The sequence below is a fragment of the Puntigrus tetrazona genome, chromosome 9 (assembly GCF_018831695.1).
Source record: "Puntigrus tetrazona isolate hp1 chromosome 9, ASM1883169v1, whole genome shotgun sequence".
Lineage (NCBI taxonomy): Eukaryota > Metazoa > Chordata > Actinopteri > Cypriniformes > Cyprinidae > Puntigrus > Puntigrus tetrazona.
In genome coordinates, this window is record NC_056707.1 from 1,779,529 (window position 1) to 1,797,025 (window position 17,497).

A 17,497-nucleotide genomic window follows, 5' to 3' on the forward strand; every position below is an offset into this window, starting at 1 on the left:
GTTATTGAGCCATCCCGTAGCCCGTGGTCCAGCCCCATTGTGATGGTCCCAAAACCTAACGGCACCCTCCGCTTCTGCAATGACTTCTGACGGTTAAATGAAGTCTCGGAATTTGATGGGGATCCCATGCCCCGGGTGGATGAGCTGCTGGAACGATTTGGAAGGGCCCGGTACATCTCTACACTGGATCTCACAAAGGGTTATTGGCAAGTGCCGCTCTCAGAGACTGCCAAAGAAAAGACGGCCTTCTCCACTCCTAGCGGCCACTGACAGTACTGGACCCTTCTCTTCGGCTTACATGGGTCCCCAACAACCTTCCAGTGAATGATGGATATCATCCTCTGCCCCCATGAATCCTACGCGGCCACGTATCTGGACGACGTGGTCATCCATTCGGAGTCTTGGGAGGACCATCTCAACCGTTTGTGGATGGACTGGACTCACATGGGAATGCCGATGCTTCCTATACGGGTCTGGGAGCGGTCCTTTCACAGATCCAGGAGGGAGAGGAGCATCCGGTTCTCTACATCAGTCGAAAGCTGTCCCCGGCCAAGACAAATTATGCTGCAGTGGAGAAGGTGGCCCTGACAGACAAGGAACACCTGGATTCACTCCTCACCGGACCGATTGCTCACAGCTGCGAGTCATTTCTCGCTGGCTTTAAAAAGCCAAGAGGCAACCCAGAGGGGTGAGAATGATCTCTGCACCGACTAGCAGTAACGTCTGTTCTCCCTTTTTGTTTGAATTTCAGACAGCAGCGTGTGAACGATCGGCCACCACCCCACGGCACTGATCCACTTCACATCACTTCTGCACTGGAGAACGAGAGAGCACTGCTACACAACGGACCTTCCCTGTGAATACATATACATATATATATATATATATATATATATATATATATATATATATATATATATATATAATTAGTCATTCTACAAACTATACGTAACTTTGTAACTACGTCATCCAATTCTCATTATAACTAGACCTTTAGAAAAGATTTAGGGTTAGTAAACGAAGTTCACATACTTATTCATACTTAAGTTCATGATAGTCAGTATGTATTTTGTGGACCCATTAAAAAAAAGTTGTAGAAGTTAAGCAGACAGTATACTTATACTCTAATGACTGCTAGTTACATGTAGTTACTTATTGTTAGTAGAATGTCTAAAGTGGAAAATAAAATAAAGTGTTACTTTGCACTGTACTGTAAAAACAGTACTAGTTATAATTAAATATTCAAATAAGTCTATACAGAGAGCAGTCAAAATGTTAGAAAATAATCACGTTTTATGTGAAATTTACACTAATAACAATAACAACAACAATTATTAGCTTAAAAAAAGCAAGTAAGGATGCCTTTATCTTTCATGGTCTGTAATCAGTATCAGACGATATTACATTTGTCACAAACTTTACCTTTCTCTTCTTCTTCATTTTGACTGACCTCCTCCTGCTGCTCCTCACCAAACTCCTCTTTCTCCATGCCTATGATATAACAACAGACAGTTCCTTAGCACATATTTATGTGCCTTTATGGATTTTTCCATGAATCTCAGTACCCATTTGTTTAATATATTAAATGTATTATAGGATAGTACCAAAACAGTATTTGCAACCCTGCAGCTGTTCAGAGCAGAAAAATTAGGATGTTTCCTTTAAGGATGTTTAAGGGCAAAACAAAATGAGCTTGACTTAATTACTTCTCAGGTAATTGTTACACCAAGCCAGCAGAGGGGGGCTCTTACCTCTGCATGAACTGTGATCGCTTCCTCTGCTACTACTTCCTGTTTGTAGACTATATATTCTGAAGCAGGTCTTTCATTGGCATGTTGCATTATAATTAGTATAAGCCTTGTTTGTTTTTGCCTTGTTTCTCGGTTGATATTCTCTGGACTTGACGCTGCCTGACTTTGGTTTTGTGATTGTTTGCTGCCTGACCTTACCATTGCTTGTTTCTGGATTTTTTTGTTGTCTTGTCTCGGATATTCCTGCTTGCCATGTTTTTGATGTCTGCCTGCTTTGACCATACCTTCATTGAATAAAAGACCACAAATGGATCCACATGCCTTAGACCCCTTAATCGTAACAGAATACTACATCAAACCAGGATCCAGCGACTTTCCACCCAAAACGAGGCCAGGTATGTGCCTCGCTAAGTCTGTACTAACCCTCAAGCAGGGCACCCGAAAGCTTGAAGACTATATTGAAGAATATCTAGATTTTGCTAACCTCTCAGACTTAACGGACTGTGTATTGGTTGACTTCTTTTGTGAGGGCATAAATCAACCCCTCAAGTTGCAACTTGTTTGTGATGGTCCACGTGGGTTGCTTGCACAGTTTATGGAGTTTGCCTTAGTGACTGTGGGTTCAGCATTGACGCCTGTAATGGCGGCACAAGATGGCCGCCACACCTGACCGGCCAAGATAGCTACCACGCCTAAGCCCCAGCTGGCCGCCTTCCCAGGGCCACTGCACAAGATGGCCGCCTTTCACTTTTGCGACTTGCAATATGTCAGGGAACAAAACAAGGAAAGAAAAATATATGCCCAGAGCACCTCCCAGTGGTCCAGTTGTGACAGACTTTGTCGTAAGTGACAGATATATCACTGCATCTGCTGTAGCCATGGTATGGCAGCAAACTTCCTTGATTATTACACCAAAATGGGAGTATAGTTCCTAATCATATCAGCCTAGAAAAAAGCAACTTTTGATTTTTCTATCATTCTTAGTACTCAATATAACTACAGAAGAGTAAAGTTTTAAATAGAAGAAATATCGAAATATCAAATATTTTTGAATGCTATACTACTGCTCTAATTGGATTCAAAGATCTATGCTAAGCTATGCTAAAATTGCTATTGCCAAGCTCGGAGATCATCTGAATAGATTCCAAAATGATAAAACTCAACTTATTAACTGAGAATAAGCCTATTTCTAAAAAACCTGTGTGTTTCAACATGTATCATGTGAGCTACCAAGTAATCCTAGCATCTATGGAAGCCCATATGATATGAAGCTGAATATGTGTGATGATAAAATTGTACTTTATTAATTGAAACTTTTTTTAGAGTTTTATTGCCTCTACTGTTCAAACCTTTTGGAAATTGCACTGATGTACTTATTGGTACATATTTGGTGGCTCCATAAAAAGTGCACCAAGGTATGAAAAGAGCTTTCTGTGAGATCTACTCGATTGCTCCTTTCTGCTGAGAGGTGTGTATTTGTACGTCTGCGTAGCTTTTTGCTTTTAGAAGACTACTTCAGCAAATAATGTACATTGTTTGATTCTGGCATTAGAGCCTGTGCAGCAGGGCAGTTTGGTGACCCTGAGACACACTAGTCTAGGGTCAAAACCGCTCCGATCAGAACATCAAACAGGTATAATTTCGATCACAAGTAAAATATGGAAGCTAGAGTCCTCACTAGACCAGAAAGTATGATTATATTAGCCGGATAAAGACCCACCTCTTTAGGTACAAAACACACTAATACACTTCTATTATTCAAATGTGGTAAAGAATTGTTAGGCTGCATTAATTACATCAGCCATAACTGGGAACATTTTCCATGACACACAATGTACCCGTTACATTGTAAAAAGAATGACATCTACTCTAATATTAGTCTTAGTTCTTATCCAGCTCAGAAGGTGGATCAACACCAAGGGATGAACTTTATTGGAGACCAGAACAGCTAGATGAGCCCTGTGGACAGATCACCACAACCAGACACACATGTACACACTATAGGTCCTTTACACAATCTGACATAGATACATTTAAAACTGAACTAGAAATTAAGTTTTTGTTATCCAGGAGAACTGGCCACAACTCATCCTGGTTTCTTTAAAGGTTTTTTCTGCATGGAAAATTTTAATAGAGAAGTGAACCAAGAACTGAACCCTGAGGAATCTCAGTAGCTAAATGTTGCAACTTGAATACCTCGTCCCTCCAAAATACCTTGAAGGACAAATCTGATAGGTGAGACTCAAAATGTGGTTCCGGAAATGCCCTTTGCCATGACTGTTTACAGGAGTATCTGCTGGTTACCCATGTCAAAAGCAGAAGACAGATCCAGCATGAACAGTTTTAAAGATTTGGACGGTCATGTGTATGACCATTGCCTGTTTACCTGATTCTCGTCTTACGTATTCTGTTTGCCTGTCACATTTGCTTTTTTGGATTGCTAGCGTGCTACTGACTCTCTGCCAACTACTGACCCTGTAAGTCTGCTGTCTAGACTGTCTGCCTGGTACTTACCCTTTAACTGCCTTTTTGTTGATGTCTATTGTCTTGCCCTCTAATAAACTTCCGTAAATGGATTCTACTACGTCGTCTGCATCCTCGTTACAGAATACTTCGCCTCCCATGAATCCAGTAGAGATTTCCAATCTGCAGGCATTCACTTATTATACTGAGATGTTAAAGGAACAACTCACTAAGTTACAATCCGTCAACAATCATCTAACGCACTTCATCCGATTGCTTCACCCAACTTCCACTGTAAGCTTTGTTTTCTAGATAAATCTAACGCCGATGCAGATCAGTGCAAAGGCTTTATTCGTCCAGTGAAGTTGTACCTCGAGCACCAAGAGAGTAAATTTGAATCGGAGGAAAAGAAATGTGCATTCCTGATGACATTGCTAACAGGCAAGGCTATTGACTGGGCTGCAGTGGTCTTGGATTTGGACCCCAAAATTAAGATTTTTTCCTCAATTATTTTCTACAACAACGTCGAGAAGTGTTCAAATATCCTGCCAGGGGGAAGGATATTTCCACACAGTTGCTACAACTCTCCCAGGTCAGTGGCAGAATACGCTGTCGAATTCAGAACACTAGCAGCTCAATAGAATGATGTTGCTCGTAGCGCAGTTTTTTTCCAAAAGTCTATCATATGAACTTCAGACTGAACTGGCATGTCGAGGAGAAGGTCTTCCCTTTTCTGATTTTTTTAGAGGGATTCATTTACAGGCTTTAGGAAAGCGGTCAACTACAATTAGGATCGTGGTATACCCTTTAGAGGAAGGTAGATCCGTGGCAATGTCGACTCCTATGTGTGTCCAGGGCCGGCAAGGAATCGGTAAATGTTGAAGTTTGCCTTCTGGTAGACAACGTGGTGTGGTGGAGTTTTTCCCATAGTATCTTGAGTATCAAGTATCAAGTCAAAAAACCTGAGTGATTCTGGAGACAGACCTTAGTTTTAGTAGTCATGTCAAAGCATGCAGTAACTAAATCTGCATACTATTGTCTTACAAACATTGCAAGAATTAGATGTTTTGGTTCCAGTTAAGTGCCTTTATAACCAGCTGGGTGGAAATTCTTATGGTCTCTTCACCAAGAAGATCAAAAAAAGACAGCTGCAGCTCATCTGCCAGGATTCTAGAGCCAGAAAATCTGAGCATATCACACAGTCCTTCCAGTTACATTTAGGATTGATTTTAAACTACTTTTACTAGTTTATAAATAACTCAATGAACCAGGATCTAAATACACTGCAGATATGCTCACTGATTATAAACTTAACAGACCACTTAGATTGTTAGGATTGAGTCAGTTAGAAATATAAAAACACAAAAACAAGCTGTGCATTTGTTGGATGAGCACTGTGGAGTCCACTAGACTGTGTTTTAGCTAATTAAGCCACCCTGGTTAAGATCTAGATGTTTGATTTGCAGATAAATTACAAACCTGAACCTAACATCTATATCTTTGTGGGTGTTGAATTGCCCCCGTTATCACAGAGATGCTAAACAGATTTCAAAGTTGCTCCAACTCTCCAGACCAGCAATAAAGACACCAATGGGCCATAAAAGCAAATAAAGACATTTTCTCCCATTCAAAATCCATGCCTCTGATTGGCAATTCCAATCAAACAGTGGGTGTTACAGGGAACTGCTCAAAATCTTCATTGCTTTAAGACGGACACTCTACAGACTCAACTCTTGAGTCCAACCTTCTGGTAGTTACCTTCAATTAACTTTGTCATCTCACTGTGGACTTTCCTACCTTCAAGAGGAACCAGAGGAAAACCTCCAGCTCAAACCTAGAGACATCATCAAGAACGTCTTGTCTACCGCAACAGGATTCTTTTGCAGCAACAAAAACTAATGCAAGTAACTTTTATAACTAGTGGGATGCGTGTTTAAGTTTGACAGAGTCCAAAGACGTGACAGACGAACAGATCAAATAATTGTAACGTTAATTCTGCTACAGTTCATTTTAAAATATAATCTAAATAGTTTTTATTAATTATTCCTAGCTATAAATAATTATAAATATTCCCCCTTTTGAGCTAATTTGTTACACATAATTTTAAAAGTTTAAATAGAAGGCTAAAGAAAGCGCTGTGGTGGTAAAGAGGAAGTGTGCAAGGAAAGACAAGTGTGTTGGATGATCGGTTGAATGTAGGACATTTGAATTCTATTTTGGCTTATGTTGGTCAAAGTAGAACTAGTGGAATAGATAGGTGTTTTGGAATTATTATTTTTTTCTTCACTTAGTGTGGATAAGTTTGAACAAAGTTTGAGAATGTTTGTTTTTAAATTGCATGTAATGGTTGTGATTTTTATTTTTTAATGACTATTTTACTTCATTTTATGTGAAGAACTTTGAATTACTAATCTGTATGAAATGTGCAATAGAAATAATCTTGCCTTGCCTTGTCTATAATCTCTTTGTAAACTGCAAAAATATGAATTTGTGAAAATGATGACATCCTAAATTCTATTTGCACTAAGTGCAGTCTAAGCGCATGCATATTACATCATATTTAGTCAATGTTGAGAATCTATAAGAATTGGTATCAAATGTGAGGATGTTGCCATCTGTGAGTAAAAAATTTACAAACCAAGTATAAAAATAGGAAGTTTCTTTATTATGGAAGTTTGACTATTATCAAGAGATAGCTTGTTAGTAGTTTTATCTTGAATTAACGGTTAGTCGTTTTTCTATTTTTTTTAAATATAATTTAATAATTTAATAAAAGACAAAAACAACAAGTTTGTTTATGTGAGAAAGAGAGAGAGAGATTTGAAGGAAAAGTAAAAGTGCCTCAATAATAGTCCAGAAATATACAATATTGCGAAGCCACAGGGTAAACCTTAAAGGTTTAAATGGAACTAAAAATACTGTAAAACAAGTCAATCACAATATTCCATGCAAATAGTTCACAAACTGTACCCTCTTGTCTGTGCAGCTGTCTTTTGACTTTCACTTGCTCTTCTTGCTCTTGACTTTCATGGTCTCTCAGGGCTGCCTTGTAGCCTGCCACCCAAGCCTCATAGGCCAGCTGTTGGTGAAAAAGAACATATCTAGAAGATGTATTAGCATCCACACTGCTGCTATGAGTTGACTATAGTGTATACAAAATTATTATGAAAGATGATGTGTTCAGGCAACACATTAATGAGTTTGTAATGTGTCATTGTAAGTGTATCTATGCAATATATAGTGCATGCATAATTTCTATGCAAGTGGATATTGTGTCAAGGAACGCTAAAAACAGTCTAAAAACAGTAACCTAACAAAGCAAAAGGAAAAAATCTGTACAATATACAAAATCTGCACTAACAAAAGCTGAGAGAACATGGTATATATAAGCTGTGATTTTCAGTGTGTGTAATGTACTGTTGCACCTCACACTGGACTTCATTTACCATACTGAATTGCACAGATTGGTTTCACCTGCATTCAATTACACACTCTCACCTAATTATACATCCAGCTGCATCCAGTCAAACACAAACTGCATAAGCCTTGACTTTCTTCTTCAATATTTTTCTTCAGAATATTGTCTAGTGTTTATCACTCTCCTAGTAGTAGCAATTTACAGCTTTTCCCCTGTTTTATTTACTAGTTTTAGACAAATTTCTTAGTCAAGTCATGTTTTATGATTTCCTGGTTCCTGATTCTTTGCCTTTGTTTTTGGATTAAACTCTTTGCCTGCTGAACCCTGTTTATAATAAAAATATGCAAATAAATCTGCACGTCTCTTGTCTCATCATGATCAGTAATCAAGCTTGTTTTACTAGAGAATACCAGTGTAGAACATCTTATCTTACAAAACATTTTATCGTACCTCTAAATAGCAGTAAAAGTTTTTAGCTAAGAGTTTTCACTTAAATCCAATCCACAAAGCTGCTGAGACAAATTTTTGAAATAAAGAGAAGTCTTGGAGGGAAGTATGGACGGGGGTTTACCTTGTTGCTATTACGATGTCAGAACGCCTACTAACTATGCCAACCCTAACTCTCTAATAGTAAAGGAGTCTTCGTAAAGACGATAAAATAATAAAATAAAAATCCTGTCCTTCAGCAAGGGCACAAACAGACATTTCAACAGTGCACACTTCTCTGGGTTAACATTAGTTTAAGCGGCCATGTAAAGTTGCTAATACTTAACGACTAATACAAATTTGGTCCACCAAGCCTCGTCTGATTGACTAACAATTAGTCGACTATTAGGGGGCAGCCCTAATATGTTTAGGTAATTTTCAGCCTGTATGCTTCTCATAAAAAAAAAATCATCTGTGGACTATGATTCTGTGTTTCCCTGTTTTGCGTCAAGGACTTTTATGTTGACGTGTTTCCCATTTCTCTCTGTGTTCCCCTTGTCTCACTTCACTTGCTGCTGCCTGTCTGTTAGGAAGCTAATGATCCACTGATAGATGTTGGAGGATGCAGGTCCCATATTGATGGCATCATCCACAGACCTGTTTGCTTGGTAAACAAACTGCAAGGGGTCTAGCAAGGGTGCAGTAATGAGTTTTTGTTCTTTACTGCTGTCACTTAATTTCTAATGATTATTATTAATATTATTATTATTGAATACCTTTAACTGTATTGTAACATCTGTATTGTTAAAAGCACTGAATAAAAAAGGTCACTGAATCTTAAGTGCAGGTTAAGAAACAGTAGGGGGAGGGAGGGGTAGAATGTTTTTGGCTGTGCTGTTGGGTGTCAGACCAGGATGTTTTAGCTTTTCAGAGAAGTTTTTTCTTTGCCTCTCTTATCTTGGCATTTAGTATATATTTGGCATGTTTGTACAAGGCTTTGTATTTGGCATGGTGAAGCTGTTTGAGTTTTGTATTGAATCAAGGTCATTGAAAAATGTTAAATAAGCCCTGGTGAGTACTCACATGTCCTTACAGAAACAAATATAGAATGTCATAATGTCACTAAAGTTACCTAGATCATTAGCTGCAGTCTCAAAAACATTCCAATCAATAAGTTTGAAGCAGGCCTGTAAATCCTGTTCTAACAGTCCATCTCTTTATAGTTCTACTTTGTCTCGAACAAACAAGAAGCATTTGCCACCTTGGTTTGTTTCTCCTTGGTATTTTTAATGTTTTTCTTTGTCCTGTCTTAATGCAACTTGACCTCTGATTTCTAGTTATGTACCCTTTTGAAAGAACAAACAAAGTAGTTTTACTTTTACAACGACACAAAGCTCGTCCAGCACATGGCACCAATGGCAACACTATAACCAGAATAATATTTCCACCTTCATGAAAATAAACACACTCTGTGATGTAGAAAAGTGGAGGTGTGAGGCGTTTTAGGGTTGCATGGACAAGTCACAACTTAAATTAAGAATATCTCTTTGGTTTTCAAACTTTAATCTTTGCAACTTATCTATGCACAGCTTGTAGTCCTCCAACGAGAAAGGAAATTTGAAATTGCCTCATATGACCCCTTTGATAAACAAATAGTACATCATAATTTAATACATAATTTCCACACTTAACTGCACACAGAAACTATTAATACTTGACAATCATTTTGCCAGCTTAAAATCGGCCACCACTCATTCATTTGGTTTGGCCAGTGTGGTATGGAAGACGTAATCAGCCCACACATACACACATCACAGGAACGAAACACGACAAGTGCAGTGTAAATGTATGACATGTCTGGAAAATGGATAGGGACAGAGGAGAGTGCTGCAATGGGAGAATGACCATGTGCTGTCAGGATTGTGATTGCACATGATACTCTGATAGCGGCAACGACAGGGCGGAATGGTACAGAGGATGAATGTTAGAGAAGAGTGCTGAGAAGAATGCATATATGAATGCTTTGCATGTAGATAGTACACGTAATCTCCCCCCCACCCCCTACCACCACACAAACACAAAAACCCTTTACCTGAAAAGCAGTTTTCTTCTTAGGAAAACTATTTTCCTCTGTCATGTCCTTAACCTCCTCCTCCTCCTCCTCACTGTCAGATTCAAACAAATCATAACCACAGTCTCCATCTGAACATACGAGCAAACACAAACACACACATACATGATGGCTTATGGTCCATACTGTTTTTCATAAACTAAATTTTATGAAAATACGTTCAAAGTTGACTACCATTTCGTTTTGGGCAATGCAAAGATTCAGCAGTAGATGATGTAACCTGTTGATAAGGAGCATCCTTCTGTTTTGATTTGATTTTCTCCATTCTGTGTGGCAAGAATGAAACCAGCTTTACACTAATATACATGATTAAAGCACATTTATCATTAGTATTAATGAATGACAGAAGAAGAAGATGATGTCCATACTGTTTCTTCAGTATTTCCACAGATTTTTTCTCCATTTCTAATCTTGCTGCCACCTGTTTCTTCACTTTGGCTTCAAACAACTCTGCACCTCTTGAAAAATAATAATAAAGAAAAATAAATAAATACATATATTGTGACGAGCATCCCGAGTAGCAATCAGCGTCGCCCTGGAAATTCACAAGGAGCACCTGGCGACACCCATCACCAGCTGACCAAGCATACCAAGGGAGAGCAATGCTGTCAGAAGAGCTGAGAGTAATGTCTATCTCTTATTCTTCCAGATAGCCCTCTCCAACCAATGCCGCCATTCCTCTAAGGTGGCCTTCATTGCTAATAGCTCTCAATCTCCAACATCATATATCCGTTCAGCAGGATTGAGCTTACGGGAGTAGAAGGCACAAGGAAATAATTCTGCTGGCTTTCCATGATGCTGTGACAGTATTGCCCCAATGCCAGTGTTGGAAGCATCCACCTACACTGTGAATTCTTTCTTTGGATCGGGATGGTGAAGAATAGGGGCCGTAGTGAACTTTTCCTTTAACGTCTGGAAAGCCTCAAGGTACTCAGGTGACCATTGCAGATGATGAGTCCCCTTCTTGATTAGGAAAGTGAGAGGTCCTGCCGTGGTACTGAAATTGTGGATAAATCTCAAATACAATGTTTTCTAGGATTTGCAAATTTTTATCTCTTTCAGTGTCATGGGTTGCGGCCAGTTGACGATGGCTTGGACCTTGTGATCATCCATGGCTACCCCCTCAGGGCCAGTAATATACCTCAAGAAGAAGACTTGAGACTGGTGGAACTCATACTTCTTCAGTTTGGCATATAACTGGTTCTGTATGAGGCATTTGAGGACTGCTCTAATATGTTCCTGTGCCTGGTATGAGACCAATCGCACAGTTGTAGGGTTGGTGTTGTAGTAATTGCATGGCCTCCCTCTCACTGAACGCTGATGCCAGATCTTGATATTCGGCTGGGAATCCTGTCAATTTAATTGACAGGATTGTTCGATAGCTGGTGATCTCTGATGCACCGGAATTAGGCAGTGGTGAATACAATAGTCTCCCCACTTTGTGAGATGCTTATGAAACCAGGAGATGGTAGGGTTATGTTGTTCAAGCCAGGGAAGGCTGAGGATTATAGGACGTTGAGGTGAGTCAATGACAAAGAGATGGATTGTTTCTTTGTGCAGAGCACTGGCTTGAAGCATTATCTTTTGGGTGATGAAGCAGACCTCTCCTGATCCTAATGGGCATCCGTCTAGCACTGCCACTGCCACCACAGAATCACATGAAAGGAGAGGAAGACCACACGTTTTTGCAAATGTGATATCTACAAAGTTCCCTGCAACACCAGAATCAATTAAAGCATCAGTTTGTAAACATCCATCATTAAACTTTGGTAAACTGAGGGATTTAGGGGGAAAATGAGACACGCACCACAGCCTTATCTGAACGTGTGGGTTGACAAAAACAGGAAGCTTGTAAATTTTGGATTGCCACAGTATAGGCAGAGATGGTTCCATATGCAAGTCTCTGAACTGAGACAAGTTAAGCCGAAGACTCAGATTCTGGTGTGGTTGATAGATATTCGAGCATCCGTAAAGCCGAGGCACCTCGACGAGACCAAATTGTTGATGCAAATGGTGAGTTCCATGAACTGCTCCATGGATTTCCCCTCATCGTGGCAGGTGAGTTCAGTTTGTAGATGTTAAGACCATGCACTAGATGAGTTTGAGTGGATCCGATCCCCATAAGGTTTGAGCTGCAAGAGTGCGAAAGGTTGAAGTGTAATCCACAGCTGTATATTTCTTACAGCAGTGAAAACAGTTGTTTCCCGGGCTCCCTCCCTCCAGCCAGGTGTTCGAACACATCACTAAACTGACGCAGGAAATTGGAGTAGGACAGCCAAGACATTCTTCTGCACTCTTACATGGCGGTAGCCCAGTCCAGTGCTTTCCCAGTCAATAGTGAGCAAAAGAAAGCCACCCTGCTATCATCCATGGGGTACAGATGAGGTTGCTGAACAGGAAAATGAACAGTGAACATTGCAGCAGGAAACCTTTACACTTGGCGGGGTTGCCCTAAAACGTATCAGGCAGTAACAGACGAGGTGAAGTCATATTGAAACTCAAGCTGGTTAGTGATCTGACCGAGGGGCGGAGTGACAGTAGCTGTAATGGGCAGAAAGTCAACAACAGAGGCAGAATGATAAACAGTACCAGGCAGGGTTTGAGACAGGCAGTGGGTCGATAAATCCAAGCAAGCGGTCAATGGGCAGGCAGCACACAGAGAATCAGTTTACAGTCCAAGGTAAACACGGGAAGGCAATAGTAGGGTGTAAATGCTCAGAATTACCAGCCGGGGCAAGGATAAGACTTTGCAATGACTGAAAGTCTGAGCACAGCTTAAGTAACCAATTTAATGAGGTAGACCTGGGCAGGAAATCAGTCTGGGGTGAAGGGACTTATGGGAAATGCAGTTCAGAATGTTTAGTACTCGGGAGAGGGTTCCCTCCAGTGGCCATCAGAGAGAGCCACAGAGATGCGGTTCATAACAAGTAAACTGCTTAACATTTGTATTATTGGTGATTATTATGGTGATTATTGGCTTTTTTTCGGCCTGTGATATGGTTTCTTGGCCAATTCTGCTGATTGCATTGGGCTCTGACATTTCTTTAAATTAAGGAAAGACGCCAGCTCATTGTGTTTATTTGGATCAAGCACGCATTCACTAAATGAAAGTGTTTGCTTTTTACCTCTGTAACTGTTGATTACCTCCTTTTCGGTTGATTATTTTTCTTGGGTGTGAGACGGGATTCAGTTCCTTCTTTTGCATTTGGGCATTGGGCAGCGTTTTAAGGGAAGAGGGCAAATTGGAGTGCCTACATATTAGCAAGGACTTGAGTTTTATTCTTGTGGCTGTCAGACCAGTTGGATTTTACATGGATAATGCTGCAAGTAACTTCTAATTTTATTGCTCTGGTGGATTTCCTTTTTTTTATATTAATCCAGGGAAACAACAGCTACAGGTATGTCCAAGTCTCATCATCACACCATGATATCCATGTAAAAGTTGACAAATAGGACAAGTATTAGTGTTTAAACCAATATTTATGTTCTCTGGGACTGTCGATTTAAATGACTGTTTTCGAATTTTATTCATGAGGACTTTATGTCTATGTCTGCTCAAACAAAAAAGAAGACAGTGCTGTCAACCAATCTGCTTGTTTAAACTCATCTGATACAGTAATCTTAATGTTCTTGCTAATTTCAAATCAAGATCAGGTCTTGGGTTTTATTCATAAGAATCTAAGAAGCCTGCCTCCTAAGCAAAAATAACAGTTCTGACGTTATAGTAATATCTGAAATTAATCTGAAATTAATAAATCAGTGCCAGATGATGCCATAGGCATAGATGGTTATACTTTTCATAAGGCTGGCAGACCAAAAAGGGGAGTGGGGGTGGCTGTTTATGTTAAGGATAGCTTTGAAGTTACTGTGTTACGTTGTTTTAAGTTATTCAGTAATTTAAAAAAAAATGATTATTAGCTTTAAACCTTATTATCTCTAAGACCCTACATCTTACTGTAGTTGTCTGCTTCAGACTTATGTCATCTAGTAATGATGCCATTCTCTCTTTGATTTTCATAAATAGTCTTGACTACGACTTTCTGGATGCCAACTTTCATTTTTATGCAGATGACACTGTCGTGTATTGTAGTGCTACAACTTTCAGCAACAAGCTCTGCATAAGATTCAGTCAGGCTTTGATGTCATTTAATCAAGACTTCACAATTTAAAACTTGTTCTAAATGTTGAATAAACTATGTATATGTTATTTTCACTAGAATGTTCTCAGCATGAATCAGTAGATAAATAAGCCAGTGGGAACCCTTTTGACCTTTCCTGTTTTCCCTCACACATCACAAAAGCGAGCTATTTTGCTTCTCGAACAAAGAGACTTGTAAAGTTGCTAAGGACTTCTAAAAGGACATTTAGAAGCAAATATATGTAGAGTTACGAATAATCTCCTATTATCCAAATGTTTTGATGTGTCAATGGAAACTGCCAGTTTAATCTACGCATAATCATGTGATAGATAGCAAACGAGCGCTAGATATGTGACATTTGGTGTTGAATGAAAGCTTATGACATTCACCATGTCATGGTGTGAATGATTGTTCGCTATTTTGTTGTTATATGGGATGTAGGAAATGTTAAAGTATAGGACATTGCAGAGATGCTGGGTGCATACTTTTTCACGAAATTGGACCTCCGCAATGCCTATCATTTGGTTTGGAGAATAAATGGAAGACTGATTTTAATACCCCCTGGAGGCACTTTGAATATTGCATCTTCCCTTCGGGCTTTCCAACGTTCCTGCAGTCTTTCAGTCTTTTATCATGTCTGAGAGATATGATATCAGTTCATTGATATCTACGTGGATGACATACTGATTTTTTACCACTCTTTCCAGCATCATGTTCAGCACGTCAGTCAATTGCTTCAGAGGCTGTTAGAGAATAATTTTTATGTTAATGCACAGTCTGTTCCCTTTCTGGGTCGCATCGTGTTGGTTGAGGGGATGCGCATGGATCCGCACAAGATTCAGGCTGTGGCTGTTTGGCCAAATCCAGATTCCTGCAAGGCCCTGCAGAGGTTTTAACGCTTTGCCAATTTTACAGGCAATTAATTCGTAATTTCAGCCTGCTAGCCACACGTTTGATTGCCTTGACCTCCACCAAGACTCTGTTCAGGTGGTCCAGTGCAGCAACTGTTGTGTTTGCCAAAATGAAAAAGTTGCTTTGTTTTAAGCTCCCATCCTCATTGCCCCTGATCCTTCCCAGCAGTTTGTGGTGGAGGTTGACACGTCAGAGGTGTGGGTTGGTGCCATTCTTTCCCAGTGTGCTTCCTCGCACAGCAAGATGCATCCCTGTGCGTATTTTTATCATCGTCTGTCTCCTGGCAAACAAAAATATGACATTGGTAATAAAGAGCTGTTGGCAGTCAAGTCCACCTTGGAGGAAAGGCGTCATTAGTTAGAAGGTTTGAGGATTCTATTTGTCGTTTGGACTGATAACAAGAATCTTAAATACATCAAGTCCGCTAAAATATTCAACTCATTTGTCCCGCATTTTCAACCATTTGGTCCACGTGGCTTCACACCCTTCGACCCCCTGCTGGACTCCTTCAGCCATTGTCAGTTCCTTCAAGATCCTGGTACATAAATCATTACCAGCATCTACCATGGGCTTTCTCTGTTTAAGTGTGATCTCCATTGGTGGTTCATGAGGATCTCGATTAGACCCTCTTCCTGCTAATCAACTAACAACTTCAAGCAGAGTTTTGGTCCTTGGCTTTAAGTGGATATGATAGGGGAAGAATGTTCATCACCTTCTCAGAGGTCATAACTGAGACAGTCCCATAGTGAGATACCAAGTCAATGTTTGAAGAAAAACAGTTTTCACAGTTCTATAATTTAAATAATCTAATAGTCTAATCTATAATGTAGGTTGTAGTTACAATCAGCTTCTCAGTGTCCACAGGAAAAACATATATTAGATAAATAGGCAGCAAAATAGACACCTGAACAATATATATGTGAATTTGCATAAAATAAGCATGCATATGAGACTGAAGATTAAATAAGTGCATTACCTTACAGAATACAGCTTTAACTCTAATGTTCTAGGGCCTCGTCTATAAAGCGTGTGTATACTCAGATTTGATTGTAGAGTGTGCATATGCTTAAATCTATGCCAGAGCTCACATTTATAAAAAAAATTGTCTTTGACGTTGAAATGTGCTTAGCGTCATTTCAAGGTCTGATGTTTTGTCGTTGTTTTATTGATTGTTGCATGTTTAGCTGCAGCTGGCTATTCTAAATTATGATTATTAGTGATAATTATATGTTAATGACATTAATTAGTACTCGTTTACAAGGCATAGAGCTAAAGCCATTCATTTGTGTGCATGTTCATAATCATTTGCTATTCATAAATTTCACATCTGAAAGAGAAACGTATGTGCATTTTCTGTTCATAAGTTCATTCTATGAATGTACGCATATTTGAGAAATTAGCATAAGATAAAATTTCGGATGCGCAACATTTAATAAATGAGGCCCCAGATGTCACCTTAGCAAACACCATAGAAAACTTTCTCACCTTGAAGCAAGGACCTTAGAAGTCTGGAGGTCAGAAACAACATAGAGAAAGTAGTAGCTGAGGAAGACTCTCCTCTGCGCCAACAGGACAGTGAAACAAATGGCATCCCAGACAATACCAGCTTCACCCTCTGGCAATTCACACTGATTGTCAGGCTTGGCTACATAAAACCACATATGACAAACCAAATTTGATAGAGGCTTCTCAATATATGTACTTTTCTCATCTCAAAAATATGTACATACAAATACATGACTTTTGACAATGGCATTATCACCTGATAAATAAGCATTCCTTCAACTGTACTTTTCCTTATTATATATTTTTTAGAAGAAACATGCAATATCAAGTATGTTTTTTGTAAAAAAAATAATATAATGCTGATGATACCCAGCTTTTTAGTTCAGCGTAACCTGAATACCTTTCTCATTTTTTAAACCTATTCATGTGTATATGCTATTTATTTTTGTTTAAGTTTGTTTGTTTACTGCATACTCGTGCCTTTATGCACACTTTTATGATAAAATCTATGCAAAGATCTTAACATAAACCTCTGCCATCAGGTCTCAGTGATGATGTGTTGCTGAATTATTGAATATTTATGTACTGAGGTTGAAATATGGCCAAAAAATGAGTGGAATAACTGTTACACCTAAGGTGTACTTTAATAAATGTCACTACCAAATCGTTGTGGAGTAAGTAAATGGTCTATAAAATATTCAAACATGTAAATTAAATATAACATTTTTTAGTGGTGTACTAATGATTTAAT

At 39.2% G+C, this 17,497-nt stretch overlaps 1 protein-coding gene across 1 annotated transcript in view; it reads right to left on the reverse strand.

Moving 5' to 3' along the window:
- si:dkey-11f4.7 (piezo-type mechanosensitive ion channel component 2) overlaps positions 1-17,497 on the reverse strand; it is a 117,447-nt gene that overhangs the window by 43,063 nt on the left and 56,887 nt on the right. The window contains exons 29-34 of the mRNA XM_043248937.1: positions 16,726-16,885; positions 10,558-10,647; positions 10,364-10,455; positions 10,151-10,260; positions 7,185-7,293; positions 1,423-1,491 (exon numbers count right to left, since the gene is read on the reverse strand). Coding sequence (XP_043104872.1) covers positions 1,423-1,491; positions 7,185-7,293; positions 10,151-10,260; positions 10,364-10,455; positions 10,558-10,647; positions 16,726-16,885 — 630 coding nt within the window. The remainder of the gene's footprint in view (positions 1-1,422; positions 1,492-7,184; positions 7,294-10,150; positions 10,261-10,363; positions 10,456-10,557; positions 10,648-16,725; positions 16,886-17,497) is intronic.